The sequence below is a fragment of the Mustela nivalis genome (assembly GCF_964662115.1).
Source record: "Mustela nivalis genome assembly, chromosome: 2".
Lineage (NCBI taxonomy): Eukaryota > Metazoa > Chordata > Mammalia > Carnivora > Mustelidae > Mustela > Mustela nivalis.
The window spans coordinates 101,544,134-101,562,566 of NC_139021.1; the positions used below are offsets into that span (position 1 = coordinate 101,544,134).

At 51.9% G+C, this 18,433-nt stretch overlaps 2 protein-coding genes across 4 annotated transcripts in view; one reads left to right on the forward strand and one right to left on the reverse strand.

The window, feature by feature from the left end:
• The window catches only part of LOC309859736 (uncharacterized protein), a 281,535-nt gene that overhangs the window by 18,176 nt on the left and 244,926 nt on the right, over window positions 1-18,433 (reverse strand). For all 3 annotated transcript variants that reach the window (XM_082720826.1, XM_082720825.1, XM_082720827.1), the window contains 2 exons: window positions 14,267-14,326; window positions 13,181-13,321 (listed from right to left, as the gene is read on the reverse strand). In XM_082720826.1, coding sequence (XP_082576952.1) covers window positions 13,181-13,321; window positions 14,267-14,326 — 201 coding nt within the window. The remainder of the gene's footprint in view (window positions 1-13,180; window positions 13,322-14,266; window positions 14,327-18,433) is intronic.
• LOC309859733 (uncharacterized protein) lies at window positions 609-8,491 on the forward strand. The gene is made up of 6 exons (XM_082720822.1): window positions 609-917; window positions 1,291-1,318; window positions 4,001-4,066; window positions 5,788-5,861; window positions 6,250-6,326; window positions 7,541-8,491. The coding sequence occupies exons 1-6, from the start codon at window positions 753-755 to the stop codon at window positions 7,671-7,673; spliced, it is 543 nt and encodes a 180-aa protein (XP_082576948.1). The 5' UTR covers window positions 609-752; the 3' UTR covers window positions 7,674-8,491.

Consider the following 18,433-nt stretch of genomic DNA (forward strand, 5'->3'; position numbering starts at 1 on the left):
TAACCCCGAAGGCATTGCAGGGGGTTGGGACAACCACAGCATGATCACCTACCATCTGGAGGAGAGGGAGCTTTAGTACGGGTAGCAGCTATTCCTCCTTGGCACCTATTTTGTCCAGTGGGACCCGGCACGTGGGACCTCTAGGAAGACTGGGCACATCTGTGGAGAACTCATTTTGCTCTCTTTATACTTTGGGGCTCACGGGCCTCTAGCACACTTCCCCATCTGGCTTCCTCTGGTGCCCCAGGGAACAAAAGAGCCATGCAAACAGGACAAAGCCTGATTTGATGTTCATACTGTTTTCTATTCTGAAATCACAGGTGTCCCTGCTGGAAGGGGATGGCGGTAAGTATTCTGTACTCTAGAGTCACTCACTTGTTTGCAACAACCTGGAAAAGGGCCAAGGTCGGGGCTTCGTCGCAGCCACGATGAGAACCACCCTGATTCCAGGTCTGGCGGGACTGAGAAGAAGGGTCAGGGTAACAGAAAGGGATTTCCTGGGGAAAGACCCGTGGCTTCATGGCCCTGTCCCCGGAAACTACTGCGCTGCTCTTAGGTGGTGCAGGTTTGGAGACAGGCAGTAGGTGTGCCTTGGAGATGGACTATTTCACAGCTACTCCAGGCCCTGTAGCTCCAACAGGAGGCAGAGTTTCTATTCACATCCCTGCTCCTCTCCAGGACCTTTCGTCCTCCATCCAGGAAGGGCCCACTGCAGCTCAGTCCATACTGATGAGCTCCCCACCTCCACACACATGTCCACACGTGCACGCCAAGCAAAGCTCCCCGAGCGATTCCCAAAGAGTCCCATAGGGGTCCCGACATTCTCTGTGTGTATCCACCCAGATCCCCTGGCTAGCCTGTACGATGACCCTGACGTGGACAGCACAGAAGGAGAGGGCCCATTGTTCACCAAGGTGGTAAGTCAGCCTTCCTTCAGGTGAGGTACAGCATCCCTTATTTCCCTGATACTCGCAATCAGATCCGAACATCTCGGCATGTACAATGTCCTTGGTGGAGAGATTCTTGAGAGAGCGACTCTTAGCCAGGGACGCCCCATTCCAAAGACCCTGCAGGAAACAGCAGGTTCGGTTACTGTCCACAGGGTCGTGAGCTTTTTCACGGGTGATACTGACACCGCCGTGCCACCTAATGGACCCAGGGCATGCGACCTCTAGGTGGATTCCATATCACTGCCCATGACCCTGCCCATCACCAAGAGACCAAAAGAGCTGTGCACACAGGACAAGGCAGGACTTGATGTTCATCATGTTTTCTTTTCTATAATCGCAGGTGGCCCGGCTGGAAAAGGAGCTTAGTGGTAAGTATGCTGTCCTCTAGAGTCACTCATTGCTTTTGAGCAACCTGGACAAGGGGCAAGGTGGGGCTTCCTTGCAGGCTCCATCTTGAGAGCCACCCACAATCCAGATCCTGTTGCAACGAGACTAAGGGTCATGTTCCGGACCGAGAACCCAGGCCTCGTGACCCTGGCCCCGGAAGCTACCGTGCTGCTCTTAGGTGCTGTAGGATCGGGTGCTGGGCACGTGGTCTGTTTCCATGGGAATCCATGTGCTGTGATTCTCAGGGTTGGTGTGTGTGTGTCAGGTGGGTGAATGCTGCGCTCTCGAACAGGTCTGGTCCCCTCAAAATGGCGATTAATGGTGTCCACGTTCTCAGGGACGGTTCCCATCACTGTCGCGTCAGGAACGTGACATGGAAAAACTCTTCAACACCTACAATTGAAAGAGGTGTTCTTTCCGTGCAAAATCACATCAATTCCCCCAGAAAACAAATCCCGTCGCTAACTAGGAAGGGCTAGACTGTGCCCCAAAGACACAAGTGTGTCCCTGTTACTGAGTCAGCGTCCATGGGGCTCTCCCGCCAAGGTAGGTCTCGGGCAAGAATGGTCACAGCACCTCCCTCTTGACACTGCACTCACACACACACACGTTCGTCTCTGCATCAGAGGCCCCACGATGCGTCTTCCCAACCTCATCGCAAGCACTGAGTGCTGGGACACACTTCCTCCCTTCTGCAGGCGGCATCCGGGGCAGCCGCATGCAAAAGCCCGTTCGGGGATGACGCGCACAAAGGGGCAATGGCCAGGGAACAGATGGGGCCAATTCACTCCGTGTTTCTCCATGGAGAATTACCATTTCCCTGCAGATACTGTGTCTAAGAATGCAACTGGCCTTCTCCCAGGGAAACCCCACACCCACCACTGGTCCTTGCTGGGGCACTTGGAGGTGGGCCCAAAAGGTGTCCTATCCAAGGGGGAATGAGGTGGTCTTCAGGGACTGAGGATCACTGGCGGCACCTGGGCCCCCTCCATGCAGGAACGAAGGGTGCTCTGTGCATCGCAAGGTGGCCAAAAAGAACCTCAAACCTCAACAGGGGTGACAGGACAATCACCACCCATTTTGCTGGCCATCTGTCCATGCAAGAGGGCCTTGTTAGATTCGGAAGGTTTGGGCCAACAGACAACTCAAGGGGGTTCAGTGCCTGGGAATGGAGGGTTTCAGGGTTCTTTGGCAACCAACAAGACTTTCTCTCATGAGAAACATGTATTGGAAACAGAATCTGATTTTCCAACATCTCTTTTTCTCTCTCGCACGCGCGGGATCCACGGGAGTACCTTTCGCTGCTCTCCGAGGACACTCAACGGGCTTTTCCAGGGTAGTTGCGCCAGTCTGCATTCCACAAATTGCATACAAAGTCTCCAATTGTCTGCCTCCTTCCAACATGGGTCCTGGGTTTGAATTCCTGGTTTGGGTCCTCGCCACCCTAACTACAATGCCACAGCTCGGCGTCCTTTGTATTCGCATTGCCCTCACGATGCCTTAGGCTGAGCATCTTTTCGTACGACGTCTGTCTGACTGACCGAGTTATTTGTTCCCTTTGCAGCACAGACTATTCCAGTCTTTTTCTCGATTCTTTCATTTGGTGAAATCACAGTCTTCTTTTGTTTGGTTGGTTTTCTTTGTTGTTCTTCCTTTACGTCAGTGAACACACCTTTTCTGAAATAAGGATTGCCAAGGGGGTCTCCAATCTGTGGGCTGCCTATTCACTCTGTTCGCTGTTTCAGAAGAGGATGCTTTTTCTGGGCGGTCCTCTTGGGAAGCATCGTGATGCCAACATGAGCGCATTTCCGGGGCCATTTATCTTTGGCTCCCAGGTGCCCCTGACTCTTTGTATGCCAGCACCCTCCTGTTGGCTCAGGGGAGTCATCCAAGGTATTGGAAGGTCAGCTTCTAGAGACCCACCACTGACTTCTTCATATTCAGAAACGTCGTGGCTCCTTGTGTTCCTTTATGGTTCCCTTATCTATTCTAGCAGCTTCTCTGTCCCAAGAGCAGCACATTGTATGCTTTAGATCCGTGCTGCATGGAATCCGTTCCCCACTTATTCTAGGAACTGGGGCTTCACCTTCATCTCTTCGGGCCCAAAGACCTCCGGCAGCACCTGGTGGGTGTGTGTGAGCCCGGGAACGTCTTCCCTTGATCAACGTCCCTGTCACGCCAGCCACAGATGCCTGAAAAATATGCAGGAGAGCAGGCCTGGTCTCTCGCTCCTGGTTGGTGTCTAGTGCTGAGTGATCCAGGAACGAGTCTGTCTAGTATCCATCGTACACAGTCATTTCTTATCTCAGTGCAGTACACAGAAATCATCAAGGGAACGAAAACATCCAGTTGCTCACTCCCACTAGCCACACGTCAAGAGTCCCATAACAACTGGAGTTTCCGATGGTTGCGCTGGGAGGGGACAGCGGTCATGGGCATGCAGAACTGACACTGAGGTGGCTGCTGCAGCATCCTGGTCTCATTAGAAGGCATGAGACTCCAATCCCCGTCTCCTCCAAGGGCTCCGGCTCCGCCAGCCCCGTGAACCTCTGAAAGCACAGCAGAAGAGTCAGGCAGATGCTGCACGGCCCAGAGACATCTCAACGCACTTGGGAGGAAGGGGTGAGGCGGTTTCTCTCCTAATGGCATTGCTCCTCTTTCAGTTCTTACAGATCTACTGGTAGAGAGCATCGAGGACTACTCCTTCAGTGAGGACGAAGTCTCTTCAGGTAGGGAATGGCACCGAAGAGGGGAACACGGGGACATGGCTCCCGGGAACATGGGGTTGCCCCTGCCGCTCCGGAGAATGAAGAAGGTGGGTCAAAAACCACCAAGGAAAGGGATGCTCTGGCACAGGCATGATTTGCTCATGTCACGGTTTCGGGATGAAAAGAACAGACGAGGTGTCCACGGGCCTTTAGGGTAGGCTGGGTTTGTCATCACCACTCGACTCCTTGCGCGGCTCCTTGAAGGATCTTTCCCATCAAAGCTGCTCGTGCCTCCCTTGGCCGCTGCCACATGTCAAAGCTTGGCCTCTTTGCTCATGGCCTTTTGGGAATGGTGCACAAGAGATTCTGAATCTTTCTTGGCACGGGCCCAGACCTGGTCATGCTCAGGACTTGGCGGCCCCAACCGCACTCTACTGGGCAAGAGAACCGCGACACTACGCTCTGGTCTGAGCCAGGAGGTAGAAGACAGGTCTAAATTCTCTCCCTCCTAACCTCCACTACCAAACCGTCCCGGTTCTCTCCAAGCTGCTATACTTCAAGGAGATGCCCAGAGCTGCAGAAGGGAAAGCGTACTTCCCCTGGGTTCACTACACAGGTTCCTGTAAATCGTACCTTCTGCCAGCCTTCACACCCCAGCCGAGTCTGACCTGTGGACGTGTTCCCAAGGGCGGGACGCCCCCATGCAGCTCCCCTGGAGAACCCCTGTCGCGGGCCACGGTCCCCTGGGCCTGTGTGAAGGGGCTGCTGGACCTGCTTCACACACTCGCTGCCCCGGGTCCACTCTACCTCTCACCAGCTGGCATCGAGGCATAGCACAGAGCCTCTTGGGAGCAGGGCCAGGGAGTCACGGTTCCTCTCACAAACCCACCTCGCCGCTCACAGCCCTGGCCATGCTCCCCACTCCCTAGGCATGCCCACACGGCAAACGTTCCTCAGGCCTGCCCAGGGCCCTACACACACCCCGACCCCGTCCATTCCCGGCAAGCCTCAGCAGGAGCACTGGCAGGAATCCTGTGTTTCAGTAACCACACCGATGGATGCTTTCCAGGGCTGCCCTGAACAGCTGAGGGCGCCTGCACAATTTCCCATGCTCCCGTCTCCATTCAACCTCTCTAACACTTAGGGAAACAGAGGGCGGTGCGTTCCCTGAAACACGTCCCTGGGAAGGTCATCCCAGTCCCTGGGCAGACATGGGCTGTGGGGAGGAGGTGGGCCATCTCTCCCTGCATTTCCCCAGCAATCCCAGGCCCATGACAGCTGCTCCCAGCACAGACAGATCGCGGGACCCAGGATATCTCCTCTCTTTCATGGTTGCCCCCTCCTGGACAACAATAGGACTGGTGGAGCTTGGCAGGGGGAAGGACATGGAGCATCTCTTGGGGAGGAGGTGGAGGAGGAGGAGGAGGATGAAGGAGAGCAGGGAAGGACAAGTACAAGGACAGAGGAAGACAAAGTCCCGCAGGCAGTCTTAGGGACAGTGACAGCCTCCAGGGGGGAAAGGATCACACAGCCGGGCTTCCGGGTCTTGGAGAGAATCGGAGGTGGGAAGAGCAGGTGGGCAACCGGAGACCCCCCTGTACCCTGCGGAAATCAAGCGACCAAGGCCAAGGAGGACTCAGAGCTAGGGACACACCCCACTGAGGGCAGAGCCCAGCATCCCCAGAGCAGTGGGTCGCCAGCTGCACTAACTCCCCTTTGTCCTCTCTCATGGCCAACCCCAGCATCCTCGCTGCTCTCTGACCCGGAGAAGGATTCCATGGACGACGATTCCGTCGGAAGGAGCCACCCTGCGCCTGTAATGCACTTCCACCTCCATCTCTTGGGCTTTCTCTCTCCTCTGTCCATAAGCGCCTCCTCCCAGCGCTTCCCCTTTCCCTGCTTTGACGATGCCCACCCTGGAGGCCCTCGTCTCCGGCAGGCACTCAGGCTTTGCATCGGAACTGCTGCATGAAATCCCCAGGCAGCCCTCCTCACCCCTTTCCTACCATCACCCTGACCCCTCACTGCTGATTCTGGGAAGCAGCCCCGGAGAGCAGAGCAGAGAGGAGGGCTGGGAGTCGGCAGGGCACGGCTCACCCGGCTGGAGGGCCCTCGGGAAGGGAGGCTGGGTGTGAGTATCCCCACACTTGGTTCTCTGATGCCGGGGAGTCTGTGCTCATGCCCACTTCTGCTCTTGCTCTTAGCTCTCAAGAAGCTTCCCTTCGGTGGACTTGGCGCAAACGACAAGGGAAGCAGAAGAAGAGGAGGACTCGGGAACGGGGTGAGTCGGGCAGGAAAAGGGGCCGGTGAACATGGACACACGTTCTCCCTCGTTGCCCAGTCCCTGTTGTGGGCACCTCGGCAAACCGCACAAAACCCGGGGTGCTGCCCTAGCCTCTGACCACAAAGAGGAGAGGAGAGGAAGGTCCCCGTCCCTGCAGGCACTAGGAAGACCTGAGAACATCCCACGGGGAACCTCCACCTGATCCAGGCAACTCCCTGTGGTGGTTAGGCGCTGTCGTCCAGGAGCTGCTGATCTTGGAGGGAGGGCCCTGGCTACCTGGAGGGACTGGACCCCAGGCAGCCTAGGCACAGTGACCTTCTGGAAAAGGGCTCCACGCCCCCCATTGAGCCCCTCCCTCTGCACGACACAAGCCTTGCCCTCCCACCCTGCAAAAGTCAGCAGATGGCTTACTCCCAGACGACACTACTCGAGAAGAGACAGTGGTGAGGTGGCCTCATCTCCCACTTCAGGCACGTGAGAAATGAGCAAACAAGACAGGCCCCCGGGCTCACAGGAGCAGGACAGCTCACCCCTCCCAGCGCTGCATCCCTGTGGGCACGTAGTCGGGCCCGGTCTCCAGCTGAGTCATGTCTGCCGGCCACTCCCATACGATCTGACCAACACCTCCAGTCCCCCGAGCCTCCAAGATGCCTCGTGGGAGGTAGTGGGTCCCCTCATGGCACCATTTTGCTTTGTGAGTTTCATACTCTAGAGACTCTCCTCGATCCCTCAGTCAGCAGGGGAGATTCACCAGGGAAAGGCCACCCTGCTTGCTCCCACCTCACCCAACACCTGCCCACAGCTCATAGACTGTGCCAACTCACTTCCCATGGGGGTCGGGAGCACGTGGTCTCTGCCACGCCACCTGCAACACTCATGTGGGCAAAGGCTCCCCCCACAGAGAAGGGGCACGTCCAGGGCTCTCAGAGAGGCTGGGGAAGGGACAGCCCAGCAGGAGGAGGACCCCGCCGTCATGGAGGAGGACGCTCAGGGAAGGGCCTGAGGGACCCTGGCTGTGAAGCCTTCATTCAGCCCCAGGGGGCCCACGGGAAATTCCCCTTTCTTCAGGTCATGCATGGGTCCTGCAGGGAAACCTCCACCTCAACACCTCAGAAGACATATTCCCCCAAACCCCACAGGCCTCTGGTAAGACATGGCCTAAACCACACGCCACTCACTATCTCACACCACTCCACCCGTTGTCTCCACAGCTGCGCCACAGGACAGTGTGCCCACCACCCCGAGGCAACAAAGGCTCCTGGGGTGCTCCGACAAAGGGAGCCAGGAGGGCCCTGGGGCCCCACTTGCAGCTCCGATTTGGGCCCGGAGGAGGATTCGGCGTGAACACACAGGGAAACACGCCTGCAGGAACGGCTCTCTTACGCCTGACCTCCGTAGGCCAAAGAGACGACTTCTGGGCAGCCCACCAGAGGACGGCACTGGAGCCCCGAGGACGAGATGAGAGGACCCTCTGAGTCGGCCGCCACACCCAGAGCTGGCTGCCCAGGCCCTGCCGATGACGGACACTTGGAGCACGAGGCAACCACCTGGGCCCACAACAATCCGTTGTGTGGGGAGACTGGGCCCACCTGGGACTGGGCCCAACTGGGACTGGGCGGGACAGCAGCCTTCCCGTCGTCTCCCCTGTCTGCTGCAGGGGCTGTCCCCTGCAGTCCCCGGCAACCCTGCAGAGCATGACACATGCAGGACGAAGCGGCACTGCCAGGGCCCCTTGACCACCCTGGGATCGACTCGAGGGGCAGCAGCCCTACCCCTGCTGGATTCCCCGAGGGTGCCGCACCGGAACCGCCCCTGTCGCTTCGACGCACAGGACCGTGACCAATGCTGGGCTCAACACTGGCAGCGGCCCCACAAAACGGGCCCCGCTCAGCCTGTGTTGTTTGGCAGCAGCAAGAGGTTTAGGGAGGAGAGGCTCTCCCCTGCACTCAGCGGCCTCTTCCTTTTACAACTCTGACAGCAGAGGCCTCCCCCAGCTGGGCCTACCCCACCTGACCAGGAACGACCCACGCGGAGGGACAGCTCTACGCCCCTATTCAGCAGGAAGAAGCTACAGAAGATGAGACCGTCCTCCTTCAACAACCTTAACCACGCAATGCTCCGCCCTGGTCAGGGGCACACGAGGAGGGAGGAAGGAGAAGGCTAGCTGAGCACCGAGCAGGAGCTGGCACGCCACACCGCCCCCCCAACCTGGGATACGGGGGACATCCCTCAGGCGCTCTGACTGCCCTCAAGCTGAGGAAAGGAAAAAACAGATTCTCCCCAGATGGCAAGACCGGAGTCTCCCTCGGTTTGTAAAAGTCCTCGTGATTCGGCAGGAATCAAGAGGCCCGCTTAATGAGAGCCTAGTGACCTGCCAGAGGCCCGGATCTCCGTTTCCTGAAGCCCTGACATCTCCCTCCCCTCCACGACACTGAGGGAGGCTGAGGCCGAAGGAAATGTCCGTAGGGACAGAGTTTCTTTTCAAACCTGCAGTCCCTTGAGAAGGACCTGTGAGAGGAGGAAGGTAACATTCCTCCAGGAAGCTCCCCAGCATCTTTCAATTCATGCCTTCCTAGCAGGAAAAACCACCTTCCCTTCACAAGAGCGAAGCCAACTGTATCCTCGGTGTCCTCTGTCCTCCTGCCACGTTCTCGCAAAACTTCCCTTTTGCCTGACCTCCCCCAATGCCACCCCAGAAAGTCAGCCTCCCGTCACGACCCCAGCAAGCAGCCCTTTCTACCCAAGGGTCGTATCCCTGTGCTTTAATAAAAATCACCTCCTGCCAGCAAAGCCGTCTCAAGACTTCTTTCTTGACCATCGGCCTTGAATGCTAACCTCTTTCCTACATCAGTCCTGTCTCTTGTAGGGCTCCTGTGGAAACAACCCTGCAACACGTTGGGCCCATTTCTGTCAACTCTTCCGATTCCATCCACCTCACCCACTGCACATTCTGTGTCCTCCGAGGACCGGACCCTTCTGTGGTTCTTGCACTCAAACCCTCACATGGCCCCTCTCTCAGTCCTCGACGTGGTTGACGTTGCCCTTCTGAAACTCCCCAGCATCCCTCCCTCACTCTCTTTGTCTCGCAGGTTTATCTGGTCCATAGGTTCTCATCACCAACACCCTACAACCGGTTTCTGCTCCTGAGTAAAGGACTCCATTCCTTTCCTTTCTCATCAAGCTCAAATCTTAACTCTCAGATGTTTGTCTCACAACTTTCAAAATTCTTCTTTCCCCTAATGCCTCTCTACCAGTTTCTCTTCTCCCTTTTTCAAGCCACCCTCTCTCCCACCCTCCCTTCGTTCCGTCCTTCCTTCCTTCTCTGCATGATCTTTTCGTTCTTTGTATTCCTTCCTCCCTCCCCCTCTTTCCTTTTCTCCTTCTGTTCTGTTAGTCCCCACACAGCACTTCAGTACTTTTTCACCTAGTGTTCTGGGACTCACTCTTTGTGTACAAGACCCAGGAGCTCACGGCAATTCGTTCCCTAATAAAGGATGAAGGGAGACCCACACGGGGGCATCTCAAAGGTCGGCTTCTCTGCAAGTCAACGGGAAGCTTCAGGGTCATGGACCCTGGCCTTCCACACTAGAGCTGGACACGGGCTACGCTAAGCATTCCCCACAATCTCCTGTCTTCCAAGACCCTGAGCATATGGGCTGTCCCACCAGAAACCTGAAGAGTTTCATTTCTCGGCTGAAATGGGCCTCGAGCCAAGCCGCCGCCCGAGTGTCTGGAAAAGTCACTGGCTTCAGCACGACTCACGGGTATATAGTCTTTGAAAAAGAAACATCAAAAATTTAATCAGCAGTTGACGTGGGTTTGATGCTACCATGTAGAAAGATCTAAATGAATTCCGGAAAGGAACAAGGCACGCGACTACAAGTGGCCTACAGGGGTAGACGCAGCGACCATTCCTGAAGGGAGGGGCTGGAACGCGTTCCTTGAGTCAAGAAGGGAGGAACGTGAGGGAGCGATCCTAGCACAGCCCCTCGTGTTCTGGCCACTAGCAGAGGGTTCACACTGCACAGGAACCCGGGCAATGCTGGAGCACAGCACGGGAGAGGTCTCACGTGCCTCACTCACTCCAGGTGTGCTGTGTCCTGGGAAGACAAGCCTTGTATTTCCTGACAATGTGGAAGAGCCTTCAGCCATGGGTCCCTGGTGCCAGGGACATCAGAGCTCGTTCATCCTGGATCGCAGCACACCCATCTACCCAGTGTGGGAGAGCCTTTAGTCGGGGCTCTAAGCTCGGGAGACACGAGAGAACTCACCCTTCCGAGGAACGGAGACATGATACACATGGGGGGAACAACTCCAGGGCAGTGCTCACCTCTGTACACAGTAAGACCACTGGAGACGCCCCTCACGGATGGAAAGAAGGTGGGGGACCCTTGTTTCAGAGAGCTCTGCTCTTCTTCCTGCCCAGGAACTCACACGGGGTAGAAGCCATGTGCTGGGATTGCTGCACAAGAGCTCACAGCAACATACATCCCTTCGAGGCCATGGACAAGTTCCCACAGACAGAAACTGGTTGAATGTCATCTTCAGGGGAAAGCATTTAGGCCAGCCACACCCTTAGCCAGCATCCGAGGATCCACATCGGCGGCAACCCCAACAAATGCAGTCAATGTGGAAGAGCCCTTGGATACAGCTCTCACATATGGAGACACCAGACAACTCAGAGCGGAGAAACCTGTGTCTGTCACCACTGAGGCCCCGCCTGTACTCAGAGGGCCGCGCCCACCTTGCTCACCGCCACAGAAATCACACAGTACAAACCCTTGTCTCCCGTCACTGAGGCAGAGCCTTCACCCAGAAGTGGACCCTTTCCCAACACCAGAGAACTCACATGGGGAGAGCCACTAGCGCGATATCCTGGTGGAAGAAGCTTCAGGTGGGGTTCATGCCTGAGGCTCCCGCTATCATCTCAGAGTGTGCTTCACCCCTCACACGGGAGCGAAGGTGCAGACACCCCTGGGACGCCCTGCATCATGGCTGTGGCTGAATGCCGAGGACATCCCATATGGGAATCCCATTCCTCACGGAGCCAACCCAGGAAGGACCTGAGAGGATTCACACACGGGAAAATCCTCCCGGTCTGATGAGCAAAGGAATGGGCTCAGCTATCCCTTCTTCCCTAGCCAGCAATGACACCCTCACACCGAGGAATCACTGATCCCAACACAACGAAGGGAAATTCTTCCCTGGACACTCCCATCAGAGAATCACTGGGCAACTACCTCCTAAGGAATTCCTCGGGGTGACTCTGAGATACAAACTCAGACACTGCAAACACATATAACAGGGCCCCATTCTGAGGGATGCGGAATGCGCTATTCCAGTAACCAATAGCTAGAAATCAAGCACACCTGCTCTGATCCAGGAGTACTTCCATAAAGGCCAGTCTCACCAAACAGGCGGCGTCTCACAACCGTGCACAAAATGCCAAGTAAGAACAGGGGATTTCTCCTTCAGGAGCTCTCACAACAGACACAGGTACTGTCCCTTGGTAGGAAGTGGGATCATGGGAAGTAACACTGCCTGGGATCCATGAGAACATCAAGTCGAGGGGGAACTCAGAGTCTCAGAACACAAGGTGATAGAAGTATGTTCACAAAAACATGAACCTATCGATGTATATAGATCGCAAGGATGAATGGCCACAAGATTCAAAAAACACATGGTTTGTGATCTACCTCTCATGTGTCCTTAATTCTACTAATATTGTCCTCACAAAGCGCAAAGGATTTAAAAAATAATTGCATGCTTAGAAATATATCTACTTCACTTATTGGAGATCGACAGAGCTAGCGAGGGAGCAAGAACAGCCGGGGTCCGGCAGCGGAGAAGAGAAAGAAAGGTGCCCAATACAGGGCTTGATCCCCAGGCATCCAGGGATCCTGACCTCAGCCAAGGGCAGATGCTTACCCAACTGCGCCACCCGGGGGCTGGCAAATTAATTTCATCTTTTACAAAGATGCTCTTCTGGAAGACAGGGCACCAAAACCTCCACAGTTCAGCATCAGGCAATGAGGGCTTCCTCCCTGTCAATGAGAACATGGAAGCCAAAGGTTTTTCTCCACCACCAAGAAGAGCTACATATCTCTGGGCCTGAGAGGGTGTACAACCACTGCAGATGTGGAAATACTCCCCGATTCAGTAGATTTTGAACAGGAAGGCGTTCTTACAGTCCCTTCCATAAAGACAAAGCCTGTCCAGGAATGCCTGCGAAGTTCTTTCAGTTAAGGGACCAGCTTTTGGCTTTGGGTCAGGTTAAGTTATCAGGGTTATGAGACTGAGCCCCGTGTCAGGCTATGGAAGGCAAGTGGAGCCTGCTGAAGGGTCGCTCTCATCCCCTGCAACACCCAATCCGCTGCAAAAAAAAAAAAAAAAAAAAAAAAAAAAAAAAAAAGGCAAAAAAAAAATCGAATAGAGAGAGAAAGAACATGTGCGGAAGTCCACTCAGACATCCATTTGTAAAGATGCCTGGGATTCTTTGCTCTAGATGAATGGCCCAATAAAGCAAGGGTGGGCAGAAAGTCAATCACCAAGAGAATATCTATTTATAAGGTCAGGCTGCAATAACTCAGGACTGTGCTAAAAGGGGCAACCTGGAGTTCAGAAGTCTTGTGTGGGGCAGGGACTTGCAGAACCTTCTCCACATGTGCCACTAAGTCATCTTCCCCAAGCAGCCGACTCTAGACATTCTGGTTAACGGTACATCTCCACGTTAATCGACAAGAAGAGGCTCTCTTTGCCTCCGGAAGAAAGACAGAAGCCGGCACGAAAGACACCCAAGTCAAGGCCTGAACCTCAACCCAGGTGGGAGGTTCAGAACCAAGACAACTTACCACTGCGATGCACGTGCACCAGGGAGATGACAGTGCTCACACTCCTGGACGTGCTGCACTTCCACCTGCACTGAAGAGACAGAGGCCAGACGCTTTGGATGCTGCCCAGCAGGCCACGTCCACTGAGCCTCGAAGCACCACCTGTAAAAACAAGGAGAGCATTCAGTCGAGGTCTCAGGACCCGCACGTGGGGAGACACAGAGTCACCCATGATGGAAGCAGGCCCCTCCGACCCAGCAGGGAGTGCAGGTTCAAGGAGGCCAAAACCACAGGGCCCCGCCATCTGTCAAAGTCTTAGCATTGCTGCTGGAAGGCCTTCCCCTAAAGCATGCTTGGCCAATTGCCTGCCAGGAGTTCCATGAGGCTGATAAGGGCCTCTGGTCTTTCCTTGCTACAACATGTCTCATGGGCCCTGGTACTCAACAACAACAACAAAAAAAACCACGACTGACTACCTTCCTCTTCCACAACAACCCTTCCACTTCAGGGTCGTGGCTATGGCAGAGTTCACACTGTGCGCATTTTGCCCTGATAAACGCCAACCCTCCAATAAAGCACAGAGCAGAGAGTCAGGCTTGAGCACGCTAGTGACCTGGCCGGCTGCATCCCTCCCTCCCTCCCTCCCTGGCTCCAGTCCTTTCCTATAAGCATCTGCCTGGGCCCTGGGACTCTGGCTGTGCCCAGGTGCCCCGGGCCCTGGTACAGGCCGTCAAAAGGCAGTTGACGGGCTACAGACTCCAGCCAGCCAGCCCTGTGCTCCCCTCAACCCAACCACCGTGGTGACCAATGTGGGCCCAGATGCCAGATCCAACTGCAGCCCCCGCCTTCCTGCTCAAACACAGGGTCGCCCCCGAAGCAAGGCACATCGGCCCCAAATAACCTGCCCCTTTGCCCCCACCTCACTGGGCTGAATATCCCCTGGGGACAGAAGCCCCAGAAGACAACACAACCTCCATTCCAGGCAGCGCATTTCACTCGTCCTCAGGTCTTGCACAGGTTGTCTGATGGGTCCATTAAAACCCGCCTACGTTGCTGCTCTGATGTGAGGAACCCTTCACCACCCCAGAGTTTGAAAGGTCACCTCACCCATTTCGGAGGGCTGTCCCAGTGACCACGCCCACTTCTCCTGCCAGCCTGGGACTCTGCCTGCAGAAAAAGAACAAGAAAGAACAAGAGTTGGTGATAATGTGAAGAAAAAGGAACCTTGTGTACTGATGCTGGGGATGAAAACTGGTGCAGCCATTATGGAAAACAATGTGGGGGATCCGCAAAAATTTAAAAATAGAACTGTCATATGTTCCAGTAATTCCATTACTGGGTATTTACTCAAACAAAATGAAAACATTTGAAAAGATACATTTATATTGCAGCACTATTAACAGTAGGCAAGATATGGAACTGCCCGTCAACAAATGAGTGGATAAAAATGACGTGGTGTATATAGAGATATATAGAGATATCTAATAGACTAGTACTTGGCCAGAGAAAAGAATGAAATCTTAACATTTGCAACAACATGGATAAATCTAGAGGGTATAATACTAAATGAAATAGGTCAAAGAAAGACAAATATCCTATGATTTCAATCATACGTGAAAGTTAAGAAACAAAACAAAGCATAAAAGAGACCCAAAAAAAGAGACTCACAAATATAGAGAACAAACTGGTGATTACTAGAGGGAAGGTGGGTGGAAAGAGGGCATGAGACAATGAGGGTGTGTCATTTGAAAAGAAAGACAAAACTCTATCTGAAGTCAATATTATTGTCTATGTAGAAAACCTCAAATATCTTATATAAAGAAAAAAAAAACTATTGGAAGTAATGAGGAAATACCAAAACATCATAGGATACAAGGTCAATATAAAAAAGTCAACTATTTTCCTATATCTGAATAAAGAACTGAATTCCAAATTTTCAAATGAAAAAAATACTATTCACAATACACCCCTAAAAAGGGTACTCAAGTATAAAACCTAACACAATACATACATACAGGAAGACAAAACTGATGGAAGAAATCAAAGATCTAAATAAATGGAGATAGAGCTCGTATTCATCGGAAGCAAGACTCAATATGGCTAAGACGTCAATTCTTTCCAACTTAATCGATAAATTCAATGAAATCCAAATAAAACCTCACAGTTATTTTGCAGATAATGACAAGAAGATTCTGAAGTTTACACAGAAAGGCAAAAGATCTAGAAGAGCCAACACACTGGACACCTGGGTGGCTCAGGTGGTTGAGCATTTGCCTTCAGCTCAGGTCATGATCCCACAGTCCTGGGATAAAGCCCCGAGTCAGGCTCCTTGCTCAGAGGGGAGCCTGCTTCTCCCTCTGCCCTCTCTGCCTGTGACATCCCCTCTTTGTGCTCTCTCTGCCAAATAAATAACATCTTTTTAAAAAGTTTTAAAAAAACAGAATAGCCAACACAACGTGGAGGAAAAATGAGAATTCACATCACCTGGTCTTGAGACTAACTATAAAGCTACTAGCCACCAAGACAGTGTGTTAGTGATGAGACAGACACACAGATCAACAGAACAGATTACAAGGACCAGGAATAGAGCTACCAAAATAAAGTCAAACATTTTTTGACAAAGGCACAAAGGGAATAAAAAGAGAAAAAATAGTCTTTCAACAAATGGTGCTCGAACAACTGAACACTCATGCAAAAGAAATGAAACTAGACACAGACCTTACACAAGTATTAACTAAAAATTAATCAGAGGGCACCTGGGTGGCTCAGTGGGTTAAGCCGCTGCCTTCGGCTCAGGTCATGATCTCAGGGTCCTGGGATCGAGTACCGCATCGGGCTCTCTGCTCAGCAGGGAGCCTGCTTCCCTTCCTCTCTCTCTGCCTGCCTCTCCGTCTACTTGTGATTTCTCTCTGTCAAATAAATAAATAAAATCTTAAAAAAAAATAAAAAATAAAAATGAATCAGAGATCTAAATGTAAAACTACAAGAATAAAGAATACAGGAGAAAAATCTCTAGGACACTGGTTTGGGTGATGGGTTTTTAGATTCAACAGCAAAAGCATATTCCACGGGGAAAAGCATGCGTTGGATATTATTAAAAATAAAGTCTTCTGCTCTGGGAAAGACATTTTTAAGAAAATGAAAGGATAAGGCACAGACAGGGAGAAAATATTTGGAACACAGATATCTAATAAAGGCTTTGTGTCCAACATCACAAAAGAGCTCTTAATGATTCAATAATAAGAAAAGAAATGACCAAATGAAAAATATGCAAAAGATTTGAACAAACTCTTCACCAAAGATATCAGGATAGCAAATAAATACACAAACAGATCGATGCTCCACATCACCTCAGTGGGAATATGCAGACACCATGACACAGGTACTGGAATGGTTACATCAAAAATAATGACAGTGCCAATTTCAGGTCCAGAATCAGAACAACAAGATTCTGATTCGTAGTTGGTCCAGAATCAGAACAACAAGATTCTGATTCATAGTTGGTAGGAACAAAAACTGATACAGCAACTTTGTAGAAATAGTTTGGCAATTTCTTGCGAAGGTAAACATACATACATACATACATAACCAACACAGCAATTTCACACCCTATGTTTTTGAAAACTTATGTTTTAAAACCTACATGTGAATATTTCTAGCACCTTAATTCAAATGGTCCCAAACTGGGAGAATCAAGCATCCATGGGTTAACCACTCTGAAATCATGTATGCAACTCTGAAATCATGTATGTGTATTCTGAAATTGAACTATCAAATAAATGAAATTCCGATGTTAGCTGGATTCTCACTGTTAGTGCAGGAGATTACAGACAAGCAAGGAGAGAAGGTTAGACTATTCCATCTGGTAATGCTTACAACAGTGTGAATACTTAGCTTACTACAGATACAGATGGTGACATACCAAAATATTTATAGACACGTTTATATACCTGAGTGAGTATACACATATTCCCTGTTCAGTTAGCTGAGAGCGTCTTTGAGCAATGACTTAACAGTCACAACAGACACAACTAGTTCCCCAATCTTGATTTCTCATACTATGCTCCAATGAAAAGAACCAGAACTACTTAGGGGGAAAAAATGGCTAATTCTATGGCAGGAAAGACATAAGATGTACCTGGAAAATCTACTGCCACAGAGTAAAATAGAAATACTCAAACAATAACCGGGTATGTCAATAGACACAGGAACCATCAGAATGTGCTTTTTAAAAATTTTATTTACTTGTTTTTGAGAAAGTAGGAAAAGGAGAGAAAGCATAAGCAGCAGGGAGGAGCACAGGGAGAGAGAGAATTTCTATTTATTTATTTATTTATTTAATAGGCAGAGATCACAAGTAGTCAGAGAGGCAGGCAGAGAGAGGGGGGGAAGCAGGCTCCCTGCTGAGCAGAGAGGCCGATGTGGGGCTCGATCCCATGATCCCGGGATGACGACATGAGCCGAAGGCAGAGGTTTTTACCCACTGAGCCACCCAGGAACCCTGAGAGAGAGAATTTCAAGCAGGCCCCACATTAAGCAAAGAGCTCAACGTGGGGCTGGATCCCAGGACCCTGAGATCATGACCTGAGCTAAAATCAAGAGTCAGACACTCAACCAACTCAGCCACCCAGGTGCCACTAGAAATGCTTTACTAACCAACCTGGAACAACTTGAGCAACCAAAGGAACAAGGTATCATTGTACTAGAACCAAAATATAAAATAACTAGCCATGAATTCGTGCCGATATAAATGGATTAGTAAATAGGAGAGAACAGAAAATTCTCCTGTGCAGAATTCCTGATAATTTATGTACATAATTGTGTAGCTACTCCAACAGGAAGGAGGTACAGTGTAAGTGGTATAGTGTAACTGCCCACTTCCTTCCGAGGAGTACAGCATGAGGACAGAGAAAACAAAGTAATAAGTCATGTCCAGAGCACTAACCCTTGATATGATAAGACCAAAGGACATTTTATCTCTGTGGTCTTCCTCCAAGAAACTCATAACCTCAGTCTAATCATGAAAACAACAGCAGAGAATTCCCAATTGAGGGACATTCTACAAAACACCTAACTGTACTCCTCAAAACTGCCCAGGTTATCAAAAACAAGGGCAGTCGGGGCGCCTGGGTGGCTCAGTGGGTTAAGCCACTGCCTTTGGCTTGGGTCACGATCTCAGCGTCCTGGTATCGGGCCACGCATCGAGCTCTTTGCTCACCAGGGAGCCTGCTTCCTCCTCTCTCTCTGCCTGCCTCTCTGCCTACCTGTGATCTC

Bases quoted from the DNA above. Each gene is read 5' to 3' on its own strand.
- LOC309859733 (XM_082720822.1), top strand. From the start codon at position 753: ATGTCCACACGTGCACGCCAAGCAAAGCTCCCCGAGCGATTCCCAAAG. The intron at 1,319-4,000 runs GTAAGTATGCTG...CTCCTCTTTCAG, and splicing joins GCTGGAAAAGGAGCTTAGTG to TTCTTACAGATCTACTGGTA. The intron at 4,067-5,787 runs GTAGGGAATGGC...GGCCAACCCCAG, and splicing joins TGAGGACGAAGTCTCTTCAG to CATCCTCGCTGCTCTCTGAC.